The sequence below is a fragment of the Mus pahari genome, chromosome 13 (genome assembly GCF_900095145.1).
Source record: "Mus pahari chromosome 13, PAHARI_EIJ_v1.1, whole genome shotgun sequence".
Classification (NCBI taxonomy): domain Eukaryota; kingdom Metazoa; phylum Chordata; class Mammalia; order Rodentia; family Muridae; genus Mus; species Mus pahari.
The window spans coordinates 57,990,022-58,015,022 of NC_034602.1; the positions used below are offsets into that span (position 1 = coordinate 57,990,022).

Sequence of the window (25,001 nt, forward strand, 5' to 3'; positions counted from 1 at the left end):
CCAGGATTCTGCATTTCAAATTACATATGGGTAATATTCCTTATAGTAAACCATGTCCACCCATCCATTGCAAACCTACCAGTAGATACGGGTCTAATCAGCCTGAGTCTGCTGCTTATATAGACTTAAAGTCATTCAGCTAAGTTCATAATAATTGAACTAAGAACCTTACTATTCTATGCAAAATGGACACTGTAATTCCTGGTTTGTAGAGTTTTCATGGTCACCAGTCTACATATTAGTTGCTCAGATTTGTGGTTATTGAAAAAAATTAAAACATACCAGAGTTTAGCAATAGGCTGTTTTTAAGAAATAAGTAATATGGAATAGAAGTTCATTGAAATCTTTTTGGTAAGTGTATACTTGTGACTATTCTTCTACATATCTGCCTTCAATGCATTTTTATTTCATGGTCAGTAGTGCCAGCCAATAATTTACATCATTTTTCATCTCTCAGAGATGGCCACAAAGCTCTCAATTTAAAGAATTCATACAATGAACAAGAATTACTCATAGTAACAGTTTTCCGGTTGGAGTAAAGATATTCCAGAGACGGGAATATCTTAAAGTGGCCATTGATAGAGAAACTTTATTCAGCATACATATCTAAATTGAGATCACTCGAAATGAGTCCTGCCACGCTGGGCAGCTAGCCTAAAAAGAAACCCTTGGGGAATTTGCAGCCCAGCTGGGCTTGCAAGATGCATAAGGTACCAGATTCACGCTGCTCAAATTGGCATTGTAAATTGGCAGGGCCATTTGCATACATGCTTACTTTTGATTTTAACAAATTCTTTCAGAGATGAAGCCCAGGTCTGCTAGTCGAAAAGTAGAAAGAGTTTTAGTCTTAGACTTGGTTCATAATGATGACTGGCTCCAAAGTGGGGTGTAAGAATATGTGAGGTGTGTGCTTCCTACTGAAAGGGCTTTGTTAGATATTAAATGCTGACCTAACTTGTGAGGTATGATTAATTAGCATTCTGCTACCATCAGTCTTCCGAATATTGTTGTGCAATGCAATTTACAACTCTATTCTAAGTACAACTCACAAAAATCCCTTTATTTAGTTACCAAATTACTTCCCTTTCTCCTGATCTCATAGTAATGATAATGCCTTTTTTTTTTTTTTTTTGTATGATGCTCTGCTTTCAAAGCTGTTCCTGGCATTGTTGTTTGTCCAGTCAATAGCACAATGGTCTATTCATTGTCATAGAACAGAGTCCCTGGAACCAGCCTGCCTTGATTTGTATTCGAATCTATGCACTAGCTCTTTGACCTTGTACAAATTTATTGGCCTAGACTTTCTACTTGATAAAATGAGGATGAGTGGATACATACCATAGTCTATGCAATTTTAATGCTAGAATTACTACTTATCATACATAGTATGTGTTCATTATCCACTGGCCAGCATCGTTATAATCGATTTGTTTTTGCTTAATGACTCTGAAGCAATTCAGTGATCTGTTGTTTTCTACTAACCGTTCTTCATAGCCATAGTTGACCAATCCAAGATGATTTTTGCCAAACATGTTGACTAAGAATTCAGGGAGGAAAGTGAACACAGTTTAGGGAGGGACTAGACAGAAGACTAAGAGTTGAGTATGCAGTTCTTTTTAAGGGAAGGATTTAATACTTTTAATGATACATTTATGTCGGAGACCCTCCCGCCAGCAGGAAAGACACCGTTCAACAGGATTCTTCTGCACACCTTTATTGTGGATTTGCTTGTAGAGGCGAAAGACCCTGAGCCCAGAAACTGGTGCTGCTTATATATATGCTTAGGGTAGGCGTGGAGCCTCCTGATTGGATATGCCATCAGAACGTCATTAGCATACTCCGGGAGGGAGGGGGGAGCAGTGACTCAGCAGATACCTGAATGCACATGCTCACTTTGCTTGTAAAGTACGCAGGAAGCCGGGCGCCGTCTTGTAATGGCGAATTACCCGGCTTCCTACACATTTATTGAGAAGTAAAACATCATACACACATTTGATTTTAAAATCTTAAGATTTTTAGATCAACAAGAGCTACAATGGCTAACAGTGGGAAGGTGTTATGACTATGACCAAGCATATTTCGATTTTCCAAAAATCAGACAGAAGGGGATCTGCTGTCACTAAAGTAATGACCTCCATTGGAACAATATGATACAAAGTAACAACCAGAATAGACTGTTTAATTGCTGACTCTGTCTTCAGCCAGGTCAATTCTTCCTGTCTTCATTCTTGACGTGAGTTTGGCCTTTGATAAAGACAAATTTATTCTTTACATTTTTAAGACACGTATTTAGCTTGTGTTTCCGTACCTGTGTGTGTTTGTGTGTGTGTGTGTGTGTGTGTGTGTGCATGTGCAAGTGTGCTATAGTGTGCATTTGAAGGTCAGAGAACAATTTGTGGGAGTCAGTTTTCTCCTTCTACCACATGGTTCCGGAATGGAAAGGTTGTCATTGTGGGCAGCAAGTTCCTTCACACACTGAGCCATCTTGCCTTACCTTAAGCACGTTTTGGTGGGTACAGGGGGCTGCAGTACTATTGATTGAACTTGTGTTCGTGTGCATGCTAGGCAAGTGCTCTGCCCCTACGTTATCTCCTCAGTTCAGGAACTTTAAATCAACTTTTCAGAAAGCTCTTACAAAATAGGTACACTTTTTCTAGAAATCAAATTATTTCTATTTGCTTGTCTACTACGTCCTTAGCTCAAGAACTTTTAATCATCTTTCAAGAAAAGCTTATACAAAATAGGTATGCTTTTGTAGAAATCAAATTATTTTTACTTGTTTGTCATCTTTATGAACCAAGAATACTATCAGTGATAGGGGAATTAACGGTTCTAACCCATATTGGGACTTCAGAATAAAACTGGTCTTTTAAATGGAAGAATGCAAAATTCTTTGAAGACCACATAAGCACAATTGCTGTCTTTCCCACTACCCCAGGACAGACAGAAAATAATTAGAAAAGTCCTCAGGCTTACTCCTTGACACATCACCATCAAATTGCCTTTAACAATTTAAAGCTTCTGTTTTTAAGGGACTTTCAAGAATCCTTTGAAAATGAAAATCATCTGTCGCAATAATTTGCCAAAGCTCCTTTACCACGCTCTCCTGCGCTTTTACCAAGAGAAAGGAAGCAAACCTGGAGAGATGGAGAGCCTAGGGAGTGGGGAGAGGAAGCAGGTGCTGATGGGAGAAGGCAGGGCTTGATCCACTTTTCTGTCATCTTCTGAGTGCCTTTAAACTATTCCCTATGAGTCCGTTCAGCTCAGCGTGTTGCACAAAGACCTTCCTTAGGCTTTGTAGTGGGTGCATGACCTATATTCAAGCACATGGCTTCTTCATTCATGCGTTTTTTTTCCTCCAGAGTCGTTTCTTGGCAAACTGTGTACCTACTATGTGTGTATCACAAATGTGGTGACGAAAGTGGCGGTATAAGCAGAGTCCCCTATTTTTTTCCCCGCTGTTTCACAAGATTTTTAGATCGTCACTTTCTGAGCCATTTAGGATCTCGCAGTTATGGATGCTCCTGGAGCCCTGCACATGACATGACTTTTCTGTGTGGTTTGTATCTGGCTGAGGTCAAGGGGAAGCCTATCCTAATTGCATTGCAAATCTGTTCTGCAACTAAAATAAAAGGTGCTGCCCTTTGAACTAACAGCATTGAGAGGACTTTGCCATAACGGTGCATTCACCTGGAGATGGGGATTTAAACTTTTTTTTTTTTTTTTTTAACAAACCTGATCACATGTGGGGTTCCATTTGATTTTGCTCTATCAGTCAAAAGCAATCAAGTGAAGAGAAAGAAGCTATTCGTGATATAGTCCTTCGGAAAGAAAACCCTTTCCTGACCCACCAGCATGGCAGAGATTCAGAGTCGGAGGATGAAGCTGCATGCCTACTGCCTGACCTTGAGAAAGATGACTTTGCTGCCAGGAGAGCAAGGATGAACCAAAGCAAGCCAATGGTGCCACTTCATCAACTGCTCTACGGGCCTTACCGAAATAAAGACGCAGAGAAGGCGGATGGCAGCAAACAGCTCTCAACGGGGCTGTCAGACCAGAAAAGTCTAGGATTTAAAAGGTGTGCACTCTGTGTGTGTCTATATGAAAAGGAGCATCACTATGCAAAAATTGATCTGTGCATGGCCCTCATCCCTCTCTTCCCAGACCCAGGTCTTGTAAATTTGCATCAGTAGCCAACTAGACATAGCCGACTGCCTTTAAAAGGACAACCAATGTTCAAGGGTGCTCCACCTCCATTCAAAGGGAACAGAAAACAGCCACTGCCTTTCTATTAGTCTCTCGAATTAGGAAGTTTTAGGTGGAAGGAAAAAACAAACAAACAAATCTTATTCTTTCCTCTCTCACACAAGCAAGAGAAATAATGGTGGGTTTTTTTGTTTGGTTGGTTTGGTTTTTGTTTTTGTTTTGTTTTGCCAAAAGCCAGGGGCTGGGTAGATAGATAGCTCAGTGATTACCATGTAGGTTTAATGGCTGGAGTTCAGATTCCCAGAACCATAAAAGCCCAGATGCAGTAGTATAAGTGTCTAATCCCAGTGCATTCCTGCCTACCAGGCAATGGGAGATAGAGACAAGAGAACTGTCAAAAGCTTGCAAGGCAGCTAGCTAGCCAAGCATATATCAGCAAATAAGAGAGAGCCTGTCTCAGACAAGGGAGACGGTGAGGCCCAAAGCATGAGGTTGTGCTTTGACCTCTACATGTATGTCAAGGCTCTACTCTGTGCTTACAGTGACCAACCCAGACCAAAGCTATGAAACAGAGTGAGGCTGGATGTTGAAGTGTTCTTTCAGAAACAACTTAAATGTACTCTCCACGTAGGCAAGGTTTACCGTTGAGATGGTTCACATCTGAGCCATGTTCCTGCTATCTCCTAACTCATCCTAGAGTTTGGATCATACCGAGCCCAATATTGACATTTACTGATGCAGTAAAAAAAATTCTAAGGGGGACTGAGAGATTCAATCAGAAAACTCAAATTCATTATAGGGACTTGAATAGTGTGGAAATTGGGCATCGTTACTATAAAAGAAAAAAAAAAATCTCATTACCGTTCTCAGCAGTCTTTCATCCAGCCCTGGCTTTCCTTCCTAGACAAGTTAGAGACTATCATCTGCTGAAGAAAAAAAAATTGCCTTATTACAGATTTAAAGTGTAGTACGAGGGACTAGAGATGCAGCTCAGCAGTAGAAGAGTTATCAAGACCCCAGGTTCCATCTATGAAGGCATCCACAGCTCCTATTAATCTCATGCTTTTGAGAAAGGAAAGGATCTTCCTGTCATTTCACTCTGTCCCCTCCCTGAGTTTCCATACTTGACATTCTGTTTGTCTGCTCCCCTCTCCTTGAACTTGACTTATCCCATGATGTGGGGGGGCCCTAATCAAACCAACAGAAACCAGGGTCCGAGAGAAGATGTAAACACAACAGCGGCCTTTATCGTGCAAACCCAGGAGGGTGAACCACTGGAAACAAATGTCAGAAAGACACCAGATCTTCAAAAGGATGACCTGGCCCAGAGAAGAATCCAGGGCAGACTTACCCCTCACCGTGAGGCTTTGAGCTTCATCAAACTCTCTGGAATTACGGAAGCTGACCTGGAGACTTGGGAGAGATTGAAAGTGTCAGGAGAGACGAGGTGTGTCATGGTTTAAACCCCCACCCCCCCACCCCCGGCAGTGGTAGGATTTAACATTTGAAAATTGAACAGTTATCTTTGTTTAATTTTCTGTTTTGATGTCTGGGAAGAATACCTCTCAAAACACAGAGTGTCTGGAAGTGAGCACGTTCTGTGTGAGAGGAAACATTAATACCAAAAGCCATGCTAGCAGAAAACATCTTCTTTACCCAGCTGATTTTCTGAAAGTGGTTATTTATTCTCCTAGACTTGCTTACTATAAAGAATTTCGTCTTGAATTTTGAATAACTAACCATTTCACTGTGCCTGCACTTTTCTTATGCTATCAATCGTGGTGTTGCACTTGATGCTTTGAAAGCAATAGAAACTTAAAGTACTATTTACCGAGGCAAGAACAGTGATCATTTCTTCACTTGAATGTTTGATGGGAAAGCCATTGGGTTCTAGCCGTGGCAGTGTTGTTCATATATCTAGTTTTGTCTTTTTTTGACCTCATCTTGATTTGTACTCGCCTCGGAATCCCTGGAACTGATTTCTGATTCTGACCAGGGACCGAGATGCTCAGAACGCCCGTGCCCCTGAGCCCTCACCAGAAATCGACACTGAAACCGCCATCCGAGATGATTTTGCCAGCCGTAAAGCAAGGGCCTATAAGAAAGCATCTGGCCCCAGGCAAAAGTTTGTCCACTTTGGGCCTGTGACAGAGATAGACCAACAAACTTGGAAGCGGCTCAGCATTGGCAAAGTGGGGCCTAGGGACAATGTGGAGGTTGTCAGTCACAGTAGCCAGAGCCAAATTTCCTCTGGGTCACCTCCCTCTACTGCAACTCTTGGCTTAAAGGAAGAACAAATGCTTAGTCCACAGAGTGACTGCAGGTATTTTTTTCTCTCTGGTGCAAATAGGTCTGCATGGGAATCAAATGCTGCTTTTAAAGTTGGCTGGGGCTAGGGCCATAGGCTCTGTGGTAGAGCATACATGTGCTTAGCATGTGCTAGATCCCCCCCCCCGGCACCAAAACCAAATCAAAATCAAAATAAAATACAAGCCAACCCATCAACAAACAAACAAAAATCCAAGAGTTTGATGAGGTACATTCCACAAGCCTCTAAAGATGACATACATTTGCTAGACGCTTCGACAGGATAGCCGAAAAACTGCGTCGAGGGCCCATCATTGGGGAAGCCTGTGTATGAGACTGGCAGGTGTCTATCTCCAGTCGGGTTTCATGGGAATCAGTACCTGAAAAGGCCAGGCATATCTACAGCCATCCCTTTTGGCCTAACCCTTGAGCATCATCTTATTAGTCGAATCACTTTCGAGTCAGGTGGAATCTGCTCGTGTCTTCTAAATACATAAAACCCAACAAACGTAGCAGCATCTCCCTCTCCTGTTCCACAGGTACCTTGTAACTCAGTTTTGGACATCCAAGTAGACCCATAAAAGGAGGCTCTCCCTTCTCCTCAGCTTTCAAAGTCTCTAGTAAATCAAGACTAGAGAATGTGTCTCTCTATTAAGATTGCTTGGAGACTGTACTGCCCAGACTAGGGAGCCAGCTCATCAGCCTCAGAAATCCCCTCTTCTCTGGAGGACCTCCAACCAAAGCCCTATCCTGGGGTTTAGGTCCACTATCTGGTCTTCCAGTCTCTTAGGCAGAAGTAGAACGTTTCTATGTATCTTGCTTGTCCTCGAACCTCCATCCCACCTGCCTGGTAGGAGCCAGGTGAAGTTCTTCATGAGGAAAGAAAACATGGGATTCATACAAACCCTTTGTCCTTGAGACCCAAAGGAAGCGGGAGCTGGCCCATGACCCGTAGAGCAGTCTCTTCAGCTCGAGACTGGTTGACACCATAAAAGAAGAAAAACTGTGCATGTCAGTGTGTCAGGGACAGCCGGTGGGGCTTCCAGGCTCCAGTGTCTGAGAGAAAGATGAGGCCGAAACCTCATGAGATGTGCAGCCTGGGGTCGTCCAGTGCAGACTGGGCTGTCACTTAGTCCCGCAGTGACTAGGTCATACGTCACACCACACCCCCCTTGGTGTGTTTCAGGCCTTTGGAGAACTCACAGTCTACCATCTAAGTCTGAGTCTGGCACCTTGACTAACTGGCCTGTGCAATGACAACTAAGCATCTCTCTTCATCTTTCAGTCTCCTTTCATAACGCTCTTTCTCTTGCCTCCCGTCACCAATGCTACCTGATTAACACTAGGACAGTGCCTTCTGGCACAGATGGCCGTCTCAAAAAGGCCCTGTGGCTGGCGCCAGTGCTGGAGTCTCAGGAAGAACAGGTCTGCATTCAGAGCAACAACCCAAAGACAGAGGAAGGTGAGGCATAGCATGTCCTGCCTCCCGGAAAGTGATGAGTAACAAACAGGCAAGCAGGCTTTTGGTTTTTTGTTTTTTGTTTTCTCTCTCTCTCCCGTAACAAAACTGTCCTCTCTGGCTCTAGTTACACCCACCCAGCTGCCACAGGATGGCAGAGAAAAAAATGAAGAAGTTATTCAAAAAGAGCCTGAGATGCTGCCAAGGGTACAAAGACCGGAGGAACACAGCGGACCCCTGTGAGCCTCCTGCCTGCATCATGGGCTGTGCTGCCTCTGCTGTGTGTGGCTGGGGTGTGCATAGATAAGAGCTGAGCATCCTGGGGTGTGCCTGATGACTGAATCAGTGGGAAGTAGACTTGCTTAAAGGGACGTGCTCATCGTAGAGTAGGAGTTGTGCTTCTGGGGTCCACTCTGGATGGAGATGCTGGCCTTTGCATGTGACAGGGGACTGATTTCCTCCTCACTAATTGTGAAAAAGCAAAATTGGAACCATTTTCAAGTACCAGCTGCGTGACAGAGGCCTTGCTAAACTGAAAGGGGGATTTCCTACACAGCTGCTCCGTCTCTAGGCACTTCTGTCTTGACAATGTCATTGAGTGACAGTACTGAATTCCTTTAGCAGTAAATGGTCTTTTAACGGGTTGGACCAAGAGTTGTCCTAGAGCATGTCCTCTGGCCTCTGAGTGGGAGCCCTTGGGAACAGAAGTGAAGTTGGAAAAGAAAACAGCTCCTTCCTGGAGTAGCTGTGAACTGGAAAGGCTAGAACAAGGTGGCTGATTCATGAGAAGATGGTTGATTCATGAGAAGATGGTAGGATGACCAGGAGGATGGAAATGCTCTGTACATCCCAGATCCAAACCACCACATTTCCCTTTGCACAGCAGTAGGAACTAGGGATCTGCCAAGGGTACACCCAAGAACGATCAGAGGTCCGGTTATCCTGTACCGCTGTGACCGTTTCTCCAGCCAAGGTCTTGGCCTGCGCTTTGGGTGTATTACTAATGCATTGTGGCGTGCCAAAGCCACTTACCTGGTTCTGCTAGAAGAAATAAAATAATTGACATGGTCCCATCAATCCAGAGTTTCTCTCTTACATGTAAGCAAGCAGGTATGAAAAGAGCAGTCATTATAATAATGAGTTCACCCATTTAACCATTCTTTCTGATCATCACTCTGTGGGAAGAATAAATGAAAAACTGTTCTTCCTGGATCACAGGGGAGCCAGACATCTTTCCAAGCTACTTGATTTTATGGATTTCAGGCCTGAGAGGACGAATGACATTAATAAAATTTGTGAGGTTTCCAACATTACCCAACCTCACTGCCGCCTGGTGGCAGAGTTTCCCTTCCACTTTCTGACTGATTTAAGAGCCCTGGAATCTCAAGGTCCTGTGTGTGGAAGCTGCTGTTAGCAGTTAATGGGATATAGGTTTGTAAGTGTAGTCTACCTACCTAATGTTAGGTGGCAAGAGGGTGACAGGAGTAATTCTCTGAAGCTCATTGTGAAACAGAAAGCACTAGTGTTCTGCTTCTCAGAAGCCTTTGATGGTACTGGGTCCAGGGCACAGTGGAGGCCAGGAAGAACATTAATTAATCTTATATTTTAAAGAGCAGTCCCCTAGCCATCTTTATCAGCTGAATTGGACAGTTTCTATCATTTTGGATAAAAGTAGTGGGAGTCTTATTACTGCGATGCCCAGGGAGCAGAGACATTAGCCATGCTTCACACCACAGATTAGAGTACCTTTGTCCTCTGTGGTGTGTGTCTGGTCCCTCCCTAGCTCACCTCTGGAAAAACCACAGCCAGGCTTCGTGGATATTGACTCCTTTCACAAATGAGAAGTGCCATAGGAAGAAAAGTTAGGTGTTGAATCCCAGGCGGTCCAGATTGAGGCTAGCTAAGGACAAAGGGACTGGGTGGTCAACCTCGGGGGGGGGGTGTCTGAGCCTGATGCATTACTCTGAATCTGTAGGGTGCTATGGCAGGCAGGCAGGAGGCAGGGCCTGTAGCCTGGGCACGGCATGCTTCCTGACTGCGTTCCTGTTTTTCATGACCTCTGAGAGTACGGATTTCCATCACAGTTGGGAAACCAAACTTCAGGACACAGCCCAGAATTAAAGCACCAAGATTTTTAAACTTAGCTCTGAGAGGAAAAGCACTTTACCCCTTCAAGGCATTGCCTGTACAAGTCACAAGAGGAGACCCGGAGGGAGACCTGCTTGAGTTTGTACTGCTTTCCATCTGCCAGTCATTTGTAGTTCGTATTAGGGTAAACAGTGTAAGTGAAGAGAGCCATTAACTTTATGACATACTTCTTTTTCAAAGATTTTTGATGTGTGTGTGTGTGTGTGTGTGTGTGTGTTTCTGTGCTTATGTGCATCTGTGCATGTGAGAAAGGGAGAGGGAGATGCCCACGTGCCAGTAGAGATCAAAAATCAGCCCGTGGGAGTTCCTCTCCTATGTGAGTTATAGAAATCGCAGGTCATCAGTCTTGGTGGCAAGCCCCTTTACCTGCTGAGCCATCTCCCAGCCCAGGACAGACTTCTTGATTGAGCCAACACGTGCCCTGAGAATTTGTGTTTCTTTTTAACACGTGTTTACTGAGGAATTGCCATGTGCAGAACACAAGGCTGAGTGTTCATCCTAGAGGTGTGGGTGCAGCTATTTTCCACTCTCACTTCAAATTAGTTCGGAGGGATCCACCCCTGAATCGTTGTGGATTCCAGGATGGCTCTCTTAGTGCCGGAAGTTGTATGAACATAATCAGTTGGCATGTGCCTCGTTTCCGTCACCCTTCTGAATGCTCCGCCCTCGGGTTGGAACTTCATGAACTGAAGTTTTCCTTCTCTGGTAGGTTGGTCACTCCACGTCTGTCACAGTCGTCAATTCTATAGCTTTAAGACATTCTTAACCCAGAGTATCTCCTACTTTGCATTTAAGGATCTCTAGGGGAGGGGGAGGGGGAGGGGGAGGGGGAGGGAGAGGGAGAGGGAGAGGGAGGAGGAGAGCAGACCTGCTTGACAACGGAAAAGGCCCCTTGAAGCCAAGTGCTAATTATCTTCCTCTTATCAGCAAAGGCAGTCTTAATTACATCTGTGCCCCCTTAAAACTAACACATCCATCTATGAGGAAACGCCTTAGATCCACGAGTGCACAGAAATGGAGCATAGAAGGCAGTCCTCTGAGTCTGCTGTTCTTGTCAGTATCCCAAAACTACCTCCTCTGACCACTGCTGAGGGAAAACAGCCAGACAGCTTCTTGCATGGTGAGCCTCGGAATTTAGGAAGAATCTGTTACCAGCAGAGCCCTCCTTGAATGCTGTTAATTGTTCTGTGTAGAAACAATTAAAGTTCAGATCTATCCTGAAGCTAACAGTTAGCTAGGACAAGACTGTGTATGCACCATAAGCTCACGTTCTGCATTATGTTGTACTTAGATAAAATACTAAGTGGATATCCAAATAGAGACACAAGACCACACAATTGTTAGTTAACCATTTCTCCATTATTTATCCATCAAGAATAACTTCTCTTTCAAAGATGGTTTAGCAAGCACCGCATTTGAATATGAGTACTCTAGTGGGCCTTTTTACTGACTAAAATCCAGGTATCCGGGCTTCAGAAGTGATCCTGCTCATGATCCCTCCCTGGTAGGGAACAATTCCCTCCTCGCTTGCCTCACAGTTGTGGCATTTGGGGCACTCTGAGTATCCTGCTTAAACTAGTACCTTTTGGAAGTGGCCCCTGGAGGACAGAATGAGCCTTCTGCCAGCCAGCACAAGCAGTGTCTCACAGTCCTTTGGCTGGCTTGCTTTTGTCCATTCCAACAGAAAGCAGGGGCTTTACCCACAGATTTGATGAACTGAAAAAGGCCCCTTGAAGCCAAGCGCTAACTCCCTTCTTCTTATCAGCAAAGGCAGTCTTACTTTACAGGTTTTCCCTAGGAATGAAATAATAATTGTCAATCAATGTGGAATGTTCTAGAATGATGAAAGTTGAAGAAGGAAAGGAGTGTCTGTGTGTGTGTGTCTGTGTGTGTGTGTGTGTGTCTGTGTGTGTGTGTCTGTGTGTGTGTCTGTCTGTGTGTGTGTCTGTCTGTGTGTGTGTGTCTGTGTGTGTGTCTGTGTGTGTGTCTGTGTGTGTGTCTGTGTGTGTGTCTGTGTGTGTTCATTCATGCATTGTTGGGGCAGTTTCTCTAAAGGTATAGGAAGACGCATTCAGAAATTGCTGGATAGGCTATGGAGCGTGGGACAAGGTAACGCTTTGCTAAGCAGGTGTGATCTCTGGAAGCTTGAAGCAGGACAGGGTTTCCTGGCAGCAGCGAGCGATTCTTTCTCCGCAGCAGAATGCAGAAGCGGGCGGACTTTGGGGAGCAGAAGAGGACAGTCTCTTTAAGCTGTCACCCTCGCTGCAGGGATGCTGGCTCCTGGGAGCTGTTCATTCCGATGCGTGCTCCCGTACAGTGATGTTCTCACCTTCAGATCTTTCCTACTGGGTACATTTGGGCCTCACAGTATCGTATCACAGAGGACGCAGCTTTGTAAACCCAAATTACCAGGAGAATAGAAAAGATCAGGACAAACCTTGGTTTTTTCCAGCTGTGGGATAGCTTCCGAGTCTGGTTTTGATTAAGACGACCCATTTTTCTAGGAATTGTGGTTTCTGTCAAATGCAGGCGGAAGGTACTGATTGGAGTTCTGGCTGAAGTTCTGATTTGCTCTTAGAAAACCTGTAGGAATAGCCTTTGATATTGTCTGTGCAGATGCATAACACATCAGAGCAGCTCAGTGAGGGTTCATGGATGTTGCATGTCCATGACGGCCCGTTACACCAACACAGGGGCATGAGCCGTGTGTGTGTGCGCGTGAATAACTGTATAGTGTATTTGCATTTTCGGTTGTCTTTTCCGAATACTGTGTGTTAACCCCAAGCTTTTGTGTTTCCGTTAAACAGAGTTTTCTTTGTGGGCAGCATGGGATTATTTGATTTCTCATCTGGGTTTTAACGCCAACTTTATACCCTTTGGAAATATGAAGGCTTTGTTTGTTTTTTTTTTTCTTTTAAGTAGCTAATGAATATTGCTGGTTGTGTAATGACATTTCTCTTGCAGCATGACCAGCAAAAATGGTTTGGTAGACACGAACTGATTTCTCCCACAGTTTGTTTTTCCAGGTTGGTCACAGCATTCGCTCTCTGCCAGCCCTCTCTCTAATTTTGTATTTGATCTTGTAGATACGGCCCCAGAACTCCTGTGTCAGATGACGCAGAGTAAGTGGCATCTATCGTGTTCATAGGATCACGTTAATCACTAGCCTAAACTGCATGCTTCCTGTACTTACCACTAATTGGCATGCAACGGAGGCCGCGGCGAGCTGCACAGTAAGCCGGGTGCACAGATGAGCACCGGAGTGCCACCAGGATCGTGTGTTCTGTGCAGGGGAAGTGATGGAGAGAGCAACTTAAGCATGATGCTAATGTTAAGCTGATGCTGCAGCTTTGCCGCTCGTTTCCCACCGCCTGGCATGCTCAAGCCGCTCTTATTGGACATTGGTACCATTCCTGAACCATTGATTTAGGGAAGGGGTGTCATGAGGTTTGCAGTTTAACTCCCAATGCACAGGGGCTTAGCCTAAACAAAGAAGTAGTCATTCTTACAGTCACTTCCCCCCCCCCCCAAAACTAAAAAAAAAAAAAAAAAAAAAAAAAAAAAACCCAAATCCTAAACCACTAATTATAGATTCAGAAGCCCAAGTCTCTACCCGGTTGGAGTTTTATAAACTGTGGGATGTTTAAGACCCAAACATTGGGGTTTTGTTCAAGTTCCGTGGCATAGCAAGGGGTCAAGGGTATAAAACAGGAACCTGGGTTCCTCTGCCTACCGCTTGCTTTCCTTCTGGAACAGAGGTCTCTTCCCTACGTTGCACCTCCCATCCCAGGTTGAGAAGAATCGTCCTCACCCATCTGTGACCTTACAAACTCTGTCCCAAAGTTGGCTTTCCCGTAAGCAGAACATTGTGCCCCTGATGTACAAGGCCGAAGGTTTTTCAGAATGATCTTCTTCTTGGGTCTGCTGATTGGTCTTCTGAGGGAAAGGAATTAATATTTCATTCCCACATGAGTTGCACAAAAGTGTCCACGTGACCTGACCGAGACCCGGCCATCACCAGCACGATGAATGCTGCTTGCTGTCCTGACCCAAGTCCCACGGCAAAACAGGGCGTAGAACCCACAGATGTCATTTCTACTGATGACAACCATGATGGTATTTGGGCAGAGATGGGGACTTTAGACAACTCTTTTCCCATCATGCTTTTCCCTGTGTTTGTGTTGAGGACATCAGCCTGGTTTAGAGCCTTAACCCTGAGCGCTCACATTCCATTGCCAAGTTCCGATGGGCAGTCTAGAATTAGTAGTTATCTGGGAGAGAGAACCTCCGTGTCCCCAAAATGCAGTTCAGCACGGAGTTAAGCCGACGGTAGAACTGAGACCTGGGTATTACTCTTAAATCCTTCAGTGGTAATATTTCACTTCTCTGACAGGAGGAGGCATGCGACTGAGAGGCCAAGCCCTACTCTGATCTGACGAGCAGCAACATTGTGAAGGATGGATTTATTCCTCCCAGACGTGCGGCTGCAGGACAGCTTGCTTAGAGTAGATCTTGGGGAAGGAAGCTACACTCAGAAGATTGTAGACCTTGCCTAAGCTTGCCTTAGAAATCTCAGCCGCAGAAAAAGTTAGGGACTCTGTTTAAAGGGGCGGGGCTTGGCACTCCCTTCTCTGGTGTTTATCTCTGTGGACCAGAAAGAAGTCAAGGAACTTGTTGTCTAGAGGTTTTATTTGAGAATATACAAAAGCGCCAAATAATCACTTACAGCGGGCGCTGTCAACACGAGTCACGTGGAGGACAAAATCACAAGGCGATACTAAGAGTTAATTTTTAAAATAGAACTATGTACTGTCTTTTAGTTTCTTTCACCTCTCCCTATCCCAAAATCTTTAAAGGCAATTACTGGCATAAACCACTAATTAATTGACATATTCACAAGATATAGCCCAATCAAAAGACAAAGTGTCCTGATAAAGCATGTCAGGGTAAACTTACCATAAACATAGCGAAATCTCCACTTTCTGGTCAGTCAGGATCTCTCTGTCGTTCCATGTACTCACATTCTACTCAATGGCACATTGCTCCTCTCCCAACAGGACTCTGCCGGAGGGCCTGCATCTTGGGAACATTACAGAACATTTTATTTGGACTTTTCTTACTTCAAATTGGACTTTTTCAGATTCTTTTATGGCAAGCAATTAATATTTCTTAATAATAATAATAATAATAATAATAATAATAATAATAATAATAATACAAAAGCCTGGGTTGGGGAGCTAGTTCTTCCTGATATAGGAGAGTCCCACTTAATTATCTGGGCTTTGGACACATTTGGGCTAGGGTAAGTTGGAGCTTCACAGTAGGAACAGAGATGGTAAATCAAGGCAGAGGAGGCAACTGTGAGGGCCTCACCTCTTCCCTCAGTGACGTGCTGCTGAAGGAGCTGAAACCCATACTCGGAAGAAGCCAGTTATTTCCTTCCCACCCCTGCAGAAGCCACTGCTCTATGGCCACCTACTTTGGCTAACCTAGAATTCTGCCCTTTAGAACCCAGGCAGCAAGGCAGGGGCCTCCTCTCTCCCCACAATTTGTCTACTGGTCTGTAAGACATGCGGCTCAGAGACACTTATTCCTCTGAAGGCCTTAGTAGAAATTGTAATTTGCCTCAAAATAACTGTCTATATTATATATTTTAAAGGTAAGATACATCCCCCCACCTCCAAGCATAGGGAAAAAAATATAAGTTTCCCTCCGTCTCTAGAAGACCTACTTATATGAGAGAAAAACCCACCGTGGGTTAGACTTTTAAATTCCTGAACTTTTCTTAGTGTTAATATGTACTGTAAAGTAAATAAAAAAAAAATCAGAGCCCCTTCCCCCTTTGAAGAGGAAGTTTTATTTTCTAGAAGCCACAGCTAGAAAAAGCAACACAACCAGGAGAGTAGCAACAACAGCTTCCCACCGTGCTTTGTCACCACTATACTAACAGAAGCCTCAGATTAAAAACAAAACACTATATATATATATATATATACACACACACACATACATAGATATACACACACACATCCCTGCAGTTGAATTCTTAGAACACTCTGGAGGAAGCTAGCCTTGAGTTATAATCTCAGGTTAGATTTTCAATGTCCAGCACCCGGAGAAAGGGGTCAGGAGCCCAGCCACTCATGCAGTTTCACCCCACAGTGCTGGTGCTGTGCGCACCTCTGATGATGCCTGAAGTCAGTTGGTTCCCAAGTGCATGTCTTATCCCTGCTCCCCTCAGCACCCCCCCCCAAGCCATCTTCAAAAAAAACGGATTATGGGCCCTCTTCTATACCTAGGGGACTTAGAAGGCTTATTCCTTAACTTTCTTAACTCCTGAACTCCTAAACTTAAGTAAGTTCCTACTTAACTTCCAGAATAAGAGGTCGCGGTGACCTTTTGGTCTCAGAGCTAGCCTCCCTGTGGGGGAGGGGAGGGGCTTTGCTTCTGTCTCTACTCCTGTGCTACCCTGCTGCTTCAAGGCTTGCTCTTAACAGGTCTGTGCGAGCATCACAGAAAGGGCTCCGTGGTCTTAGTAAGCTCCTGCAGAGTTTATCAACTGCAGGCACAGCCAAAAGGGTTGCTTTCCCTCATTACCCGCCCTTTCCCTTTCCCTTCAAAAGGTAAAGTCAGAGGAATCCCGTCAAAAATACATCAAAACGATTGGGAGCACATTAGGGTGTGAAGTATACCCTCATTTATGTGCTTGTTTCTTCTTAGTACAAAATGCCTTATTTTCTTGATTCCAAGATGAGCTATCAATTATGTTATTATATAAAGAAAAAGAAATAGCCACAAAATACCCAGCCTTAATTTAAATATGCAAAGGTGGTGTCTTATTCTTGGGGCCTTATGACTTTTTTTTTAAGTGAAGAAATGATCTCTGCACGTAAATCAGGCAAGCTCTCTCTTTTCACACCAAGTGCAGTGTGAGATTCCACGGCAATGGAATGTTCCCGCCCGCCACCTCCTCCAACACATATATCCTCCCTAAATTATACACCTTTGAGTGAGAGAAGTGCGGGCCTTTAGATACTTTCTCCTGTCCCTTTTTTTCCGGGCACCTTTCTAGAAAGCTCCTCCATTCAGGGCCATCAATGAAGACAAAGGCATCCCCTCTTGGCTGTGCCGCTGGCGGCTGCTTCCCGCTGCAGCGCAAAGAGGCGGCTCTCAGCCCGGTAGCGCCCCCAGGCGGCGGTGTGCAGTGGCGAAAGGAGGCTGCCGCCGGCTCTCACACTGCATGCTTTTTGTTTTTTGCTCTCTCCGCATCAGGAGCACGAGTATGTTTGACATGCGGTGTGAGGAGGAGGCAGCGGTGCTGCCGCACAGCAGGGCCCGCCAGGAGCAGCTGCAGCTGATAAATAACCAGCTGAGGGAAGAGGACGACAAATGGCAAGATGTGAGTTCTGGCCAAGGCCGCGGGCAGTGGGGAGGGTAGATTGGACTTCAAAGTCATGCTGGGGAGGGCTGCCCCAGCATTACAGACACAGACCGGCCAGGGTGGAGATTAAAGGAGAGGTCCGCCGGAACGTGGAGAGAGGAGAAACCAACATTGGTGTGTAGCAGCAGGTACTCTGGACCAAAGCTTGGTCACAAAGAGAAAGGATGGGGGGGGGGGGCAGGCGACTAGGATAGGCGCAGAGCTGTGGTGTGCTGTCTTTTAATATTCTATATTTAAGACTGATGGATGACAACGATGACTGCAGCTGTCAGCGTTAATTGTACCAGTAGCAGGCACTGTTCTAAATGCTTTGCTCTGGGTAATGCATCGTTTAGTAACTCTGTGTACTAACAACGGTTATCTTCCAACATCCACAGACGAGCCCCAGCCCAGCTAAGTCACTGCCCAAAGTTCCATAGCTAGTGAGTTGAAAGGCAAGATTCAAACCAGGAAAGGAAGGTGCAAGAGGCTGGTGAGAGTTCAGCGCTTTGTACTGAGAGCAAAGAGCGCAGGCAGGGTGGGGTTTGGGATTAGCAGAGAGAGGGGGGGTCACTGTTGTAAACCTGACTCCACCATTAGTCAAAAAGTTGACTTCTCCAAAATTAGCACAATGTCATGATACTATCTATGTCAGTGTCTAGCACCTAAGTGTCATCACATTTAATCCCAAGATTGTAAGCAGGGTTGGATCAGCCGCCCCCCACTTACAGAAGATAAAAATGAGTTCAGAGAGGCCAAGATGCACTGAACAATGCACGTGCTAAATAGACTGGGCTATTCCCCAGCTCCAGCTCATCCTTCTAACCAAGAGGCTGTTCACTGACTGTGCTGTAACTACCTGTAGGACAGGTCTCCGTGCTCTCCAGAGGCCCAGAGGAATTCACACATATCCTCTCGGTGGATCTGTTAAGACTCAACTCCAAAGCTACGTGTTCTGTCTTCGTTCCCATCCAAGAGAAAGCTGTACATGAATCCCTACCATTCTGGTGCCAGAATATCTATTTCAATGCAGAGGTAGAAATAGATATAAATAAATAAATAAACAAATAAATAAATAATTGAAAAATAAATGAAGCTTTCTATATTACCTTTAAGACAGTTCTATCAAATTTGCCAAATGACATGAACTTTGATTGCGTGTGTCACACGGCACTGTCTCAATAAATTGCTGTCCTGTTAATGACACTATCTGTTTCTTTCCCTGCCTTCCAGGCATCCTTATTCCAACCAGACTTTCGCAGGATTGTGTAGAAGTGTCCCAGCCTAGTGCCTTAGCACTTATAGGTCCATGAGTCACAGGCAGGGAATTCTGTGCAGACTGGGAATGAGCATGGTATCTCTCTCTCTCTCTCTCTCTCTCTCTCTCTCTCTCTCTCTCTCTCTCTCTCTCTCCCCCTTCCCCCAGGACCTGGCTCGCTGGAAGAGCCGGAGAAGAAGTGCTTCACAGGACTTGATCAAGAAAGAGGAAGAAAGGAAAAAAATGGAGAAGTTGATGTCTGGAGAAGATGGGACAAGTGAACGGAGGAAAAGCATCAAAACTTACAGAGAAATCGTCCAAGAAAAGTGGGTCTTTCTGTCACCAGTGTGCAATAGTGTCTAGTCATGCTTTCTCTAAGCCGTGCGGTGGCCCAGGCTCCAATAGCACTAGTTATAGTTTGGTTTTTTTACTCTACCTTGGTGGAAATCTCTGCAACTTTCCTAGATGTTTATTGCCCTTCTTCCCCTTGTCCCACCCTGCAGAGAGCGGAGAGAGAGGGAGCTTCACGAGGCATACAAGAACGCAAGGTCGCAGGAGGAGGCCGAGGGGATCCTCCAGCAGTACATCGAGAGATTCACCATCAGTGAGGCTGTCCTCGAACGCTTAGAGATGCCAAAAATCCTGGAAAGAAGCCATTCAACAGAGCCAAACGTGTCCTCCTTCCCGAACGACCCCAGCCCCATGAAGTACCTGCGGCAGCAGTCACTGCCCCCGCCCAAGTTCACTGCCACGGTTGAGACCACCATCGCTCACACCAGTGTCCCAGAGAGCATTGCAGCAGCAGGCACCGGGTCTCCAAGCAAGACCATCACTCCAAACACAGTGCCTATGTTGACACCCAGGCCTTACTCACAGCCCAAAAACTCGCAAGAGGTTCTGAAGACTTTTAAGGTAGGATGAATTCTTTGAGAGAGAAAGAAAAAAAGGAAACCGAACTGTGATTAGCTTGAGGACAGGAGCCTTTTGTCAAACAAAAGCCAGACACATTTATCATGGACAATAATAATACACATATTTCAGGACCTTTTCCTGCAGATTCTTAAGGAATGGGTGTTCCTCTCGGTTCTGTTGTTCCTCTCAGTGGGCTCCCTGTGATCGATAAGTCATCTAACAAGCAGAGGTCTGTTTTCTGGTTTCATATGATGGTTTCTTATAGAGCAGAGTAAACCAATCCTCATTTAGTGGTCCCCCAAACCTGTAGTTATCAGGATGCACAGCAAAGTCAGACTGTATTTACCTTTTGTTTAAAAAGAAAAATACACAAGCCGGGAGTAGTGGCACACGCCTTTAATCCCAGCACTTGGGAGGCAGAGGCAGGCGGATTTCTGAGTTTGAGGCCAGCCTGGTCTACAAAGTGAGTTCCAGGACAGCCAGGGCTACACAGAGAAACCCTGTCTCAAAAAACCAAAGAAAGAAAGAAAAGAGAGAGAGAGAGAGAGAGAGAGAGAGAGAGAGAGAGAGAGAGAGAGAGAGAGAGAAAGAAAGAAAGAAAGAAAGAAAGAAAGAAAGAAAGAAAGAAAGAAAGAAAGAAAGAAAGAAAGAAAAAGAACAAAGAACAAAGATAGATACACAGCTGTATCTTACAGGAAGAAATTACACTATATCCAAAGAATTGCTACACTCGAGGAAAATAACACATGAGACACATGGTGGCATGGGGTGTGCTTGTCATCAGATAAGACAGGATTTTCCTTGAGTGGAAAACTGGGTTGTGTTACTAGAGATTCTATAAAAATCATTTTTGAGAACCAAAATCCCTTTGGCAAGCAAGCATGTTTGCGTTTGCTCCTGTTCCAGTGTCCTCCGATACACAGAGGAGCGTTTGGCCTTCAGCTCCAAAGAAAAGTCAGTTCATATTGTCCTTGCAGGAAAGTGGAGCGCATCAGTAGGAGCTACCGCCATTAGGGCTGGGGAGAGGTTTGTACAATCCAACTAACGGAGCAGTGAGCTCAGTAGACCTTCACTACTGGACTTCAGAGAGAGCTCAAAACCTACTGCCTGACGTGTGTTTAAATAACTCTAAGTATCTAAATATATCTGTACCTCAAGCTTTGCTGGAAAAAAGAAAAAGATGAATGCCTGGCCATTTCATTCAGATGGATTGAAAATGTTTGTCCCTAACAGGGTAAAGATTCTTATTCTTCATGGCTTCATCTTAGCTAAGAGCCTGGGATAGATACCCAGGACATGGTAGGCATTCAGCAAAAGTGAACAAATAAATTCTTCCTGAGATTCAAGAGAAATTGAAGACGTGTGTGTGTGTGTGTGTGTGTGTGTGTGTGTGTGTGTTGTTTGCCTAGCAGTGTCCTCAAGTGACCTAAATATTTATGCACTTCCTTTCACCTGGGGCCAGGATAATGGATGGTGTAACCTTCTGTAAAAGCGTTATGTTGAGGAAGCCCAGAACATAGGTGGGAATACATTTCTGTAACTGGCTATCTAGGTATCTGATCACATCATTTAGAGATTCACTTCCTCTTACTTATGTAAATGATACAATGTGACCTTGTGATGATTAGGATAGAAGAATTTATGACAGAACTTAGGCTCTGAGAAAACCTTGTCATTTTTGTTTGGTAGCCTATCTCTCCTTCATTCTGTGTGTGTGTGTGTGTGTGTGTGTGTGTTTGTGTGTGTGTGTGTGTGTACGTACGAGAGCACTTGTGCACAGTCACAACAACAAACTACTTTCTCAAAAATAAATGAACATTTGTTGTCAAAGTAATATGTACATAGGACAATTGTTACTAGATTAGAGATACAAAAGTGTGTGTGTGTGTGTGTGTCTGTGTGTGTGTGAGTGTGTGTGTGTGTGTGTATCTGTGTGCACCCACAGCAGCAAGACCCTGTCTCAAAACCAAATGAATAATCTGTATCATATTTTTACAAAGAAAATAAAAGAGTAAAGAAAGATCAAGTGATACAGTTTAAACGTCGTTTTCCAAAGACTATCTTGTTTCAAACCTGCTAGTGGGTTGTTGTCAGTTTAGTGGTTCAGAACCATCATTTTAAAGAACGAAGTGGACAATAATAATACAATAGAAGTCACACAGATCACATGCAATAAGATAAGCATACTGTTTATCTGTTTCTACCTTATTCATGTGTGCGTGCTGAGCTGTGTTGCAAGTTTCTTACAAGTAGTAGGTGATAAAAAGCATGCTGGCCCGTAGCACAGAGTAAACTAACTACAGCTAATACCCAGCCTTCCACTGTTCCTTTTCAGAGACTCCAGAAGATCTAATATGAATAGCCAGCAGTGTGTGAGATGCTGCTCTGAGTCCTGAGCATTCTTTAGTCCTATGACCCCCCCACAACACTATGAAGAAGGTCGTTATGTTAAAATCTGCATTTTTGCACAGAGAGTCAGAAACTTGTAAGATTGCATAGGTGTTGAGTGGTAGAGTCAGAATTGGACCATAGGTCCTCTCACCACAGATAATCGGCTCAACCACTAGGAAGGCAGCCATGTCCGTAGGCCAGGCGAGCCCCTCCCCTTCTCACTCTTACTGCCTCCTCTAAATATGGAATGTGAAACAAAAACACTTCAATGAGCATGGACTTTTTTCCCTTGAGGAAAAAAAATAGAATTATAAGATTAAATAGAAAAAATGAGATTTATTGTTATATAACATATCAGAATCCTTGCCTTCCATGATAACTTGATTAAAAAAAAAAAAAAAGAAAGAAAAGAAAAGAAAAGAAAAAAGAAATCTTCCACCACATGATAACCCATAAAGTGCTCCTGATCAGAGAATGGCCCCGCCTCGTCTATATGGTAACCAGGGAAAAAAAACTATTCAAATTGCAGAATCACCATCACAACCTAACCCAATTATGTGGCACATGTTTGTATTTAAGAATCCATCATTTGGGGAGCTGGAGGGATGGCTCAGTGATTAAGAGCACTAGCTGCTTTTCCGGAGGATCTGGGTTCAATTCCCAGCACCCACATGACAGTTCACAACTGTCTGTAACTCTAGTTCCAGATACTCTGACACCCTCACACAGGCATACGTGCAGGCAAAACACCAATGCACATGATATAAAAATATTTTTAAAAAAATTTTAAAGTGTATGCCTGTAAAATAATAAGAAATTAAAAATTCCTTGCTATTTCTATATTTTCAAATGAAGAAAGCACCTCTAGAGTCAGATGAACATGAAATGTCATCCAGTCATGAAGTGGGCAAAGCGAAGCCCTTACAGAGGGCCTTGGCAGACAGCTGACTTCTAGAACCCATGGAAGCTCTGGGGAGGTTCCTTTAAGACTAAGACTTCTCTAAGGCAATTCAGAGATGTGTCTGGTTATCATCTTCGGTTGTGTAATAGCATGTTTTCTCGTTCACCCTGGCTCTTACAGGTAGATGGGAAGGTCAGCATGAATGGGGAAATGGCCCCTGGAGATGAGGAAGGAAAGGAAAAAGAAGGCCCCGCAGCGGCGGCCCCTGGCCCTTCCTTAACCAAGTCCCAGATGTTTGAAGGTGTGGCCACGGTGCACGGCTCTCCTGTGCAGGTGAAACGAGGCAGCAACAGCATCGAGATCAACATCAAGAAGCCAAACTCCACTCCCCAGGAACCAACAGTAAGAAGCGCCATTGCTCCTCGGGATAATTCTATCACGCAATTGGTCTCTAGAATAAGAAGGTCGTCACGTTGTGTATTTCTTGCACCTCGGGAAAATCTATCATGCAATTGGTCTCTAGAGTAAGAAAGTCATGGCATTGCTTATTTCTTTCTCCTTGGGTATAGACGCTGGCTCTGGCTCCGTAGCATACTGAAGTACTATGAGCTATCAGGCTTCAGCAACAGGAGCTGTCTTTATCCTAGCGGATGAAGGTCCAAAACAAGGCCTCAGCAGGGTCTACACCCTGTGTTACAGGCAGCGGGGCTACACCCTGTGTTACAGGCAGCGGGGCATCTACCCTCGGCCTCCTCTCAAGCTCTTGATGCTGACTGCCCAAGGCACATAGACACATTTCCTCTGCCTTCTTCCCCACCCAGGTGCCCTTCCTGTGAGTGTGTGTGTGTGTGTGTGTGTGTGTGTGTGAGTGAGTGTGAGTGTGTGTTTGTGTGTGTGTGTGAGTGTGTGTGTTTGTGTGTGCGTGTGTGTGTCTGAGCCTGAGTTTCCTGTTAATAAGGACATCAGTAAGACAGGATGCCTCCTCCACTCACCTTAACCAAGTTCATCTGAAATCACCCTATTTCCAAATAAGATCATACTTGAAGGTCCCAAGGAGACACAACTCAGTCCATAACAACAGACTATAATTAAAGATAACATAATTTAAGAACAATAAATCAACTTGCCTTCATATTACTGGACTCTGGTGTTATAGAAGAACAAAGATATCTTTAAATTATCCTTTTTTTTTTTCTCTTACTTGTTAAAGACATCATTAGACTTGTTAATATAATCTGAAAATAGCCATTGCCAAGCTGGGTGTGGTGGTACAGGCCTGTCATTCCAGCGCGTAAGAAGCTGAGATAGGGGCTGGAGAGATGGCTCCATGGTTAAGAGCACTGGCTGTTCTTCCAGGGGTTCTGAGTTCAGTTCCCAGCAACCACATGGTGGCTCACAGCCATCTGTAATGAGATCTTGAGCTCTCTTCTGGCATGCAGGTGTTCATGGATATACTCATTTAAAAAAAAAAAACTTACAAAAAGAAGAAGAAGAAGGAAGCAGCAGATAGGACAGTGCTAAGTTTATAGACTTCAGCCTGAGTTCTATAGTGTGAACCTGTCTCAAGATGAGTGGTTCTGTCGAACCTGACTTTTAATCTTTGATCTCTCTCTCTCTCTCTCTCTCTCTCTCTCTCTCTCTCTCTCTCACACACACACACACACACACACACACACACACGCACACATATTTATCTACTTTTCTATCCACTATTTACCTATCTATGTACATTTATGTATGTTTTTATTAGTTAAAAAAATCAAAAATGTATTAAAAGTACAATTAATTTTTATTAGCGTAAACTTCTAAACTCAAACTCATCTAAGGCACTGGACCAGCCTTCAGGGAACAAGCCAGAAAGGATAGGGTAATTTAAGAACAGTGAACATGAGATTCAGCATGGCACGAGGCTTGTGCTGGCAGCACCCACACAGGCGCAGCCAAGGTCTCCGGGTATAGGCTGCTCTCGCCAGCACCCCGCATCCTACAGCGCTGCTCT

At 44.5% G+C, this 25,001-nt stretch overlaps 2 protein-coding genes across 7 annotated transcripts in view; both read left to right on the plus strand.

Annotated features, from left to right (window-relative positions):
* Window positions 1–25,001, plus strand: part of Limch1 (LIM and calponin homology domains 1) — a 315,834-nt gene that overhangs the window by 246,240 nt on the left and 44,593 nt on the right. For all 6 annotated transcript variants that reach the window (XM_021210512.2, XM_021210511.2, XM_029545188.1 and 3 more), the window contains 5 exons: window positions 13,207–13,242; window positions 17,393–17,519; window positions 18,967–19,124; window positions 19,302–19,710; window positions 23,183–23,404. In XM_021210512.2, coding sequence (XP_021066171.1) covers window positions 13,207–13,242; window positions 17,393–17,519; window positions 18,967–19,124; window positions 19,302–19,710; window positions 23,183–23,404 — 952 coding nt within the window. The remainder of the gene's footprint in view (window positions 1–13,206; window positions 13,243–17,392; window positions 17,520–18,966; window positions 19,125–19,301; window positions 19,711–23,182; window positions 23,405–25,001) is intronic.
* LOC115065220 lies at window positions 4,465–6,669 on the plus strand. The gene is made up of 2 exons (XM_029545190.1): window positions 4,465–5,653; window positions 6,203–6,669. Exons 1-2 carry the CDS (start codon window positions 5,379–5,381, stop codon window positions 6,600–6,602), a joined length of 675 nt encoding a protein of 224 aa, XP_029401050.1. The 5' UTR covers window positions 4,465–5,378; the 3' UTR covers window positions 6,603–6,669.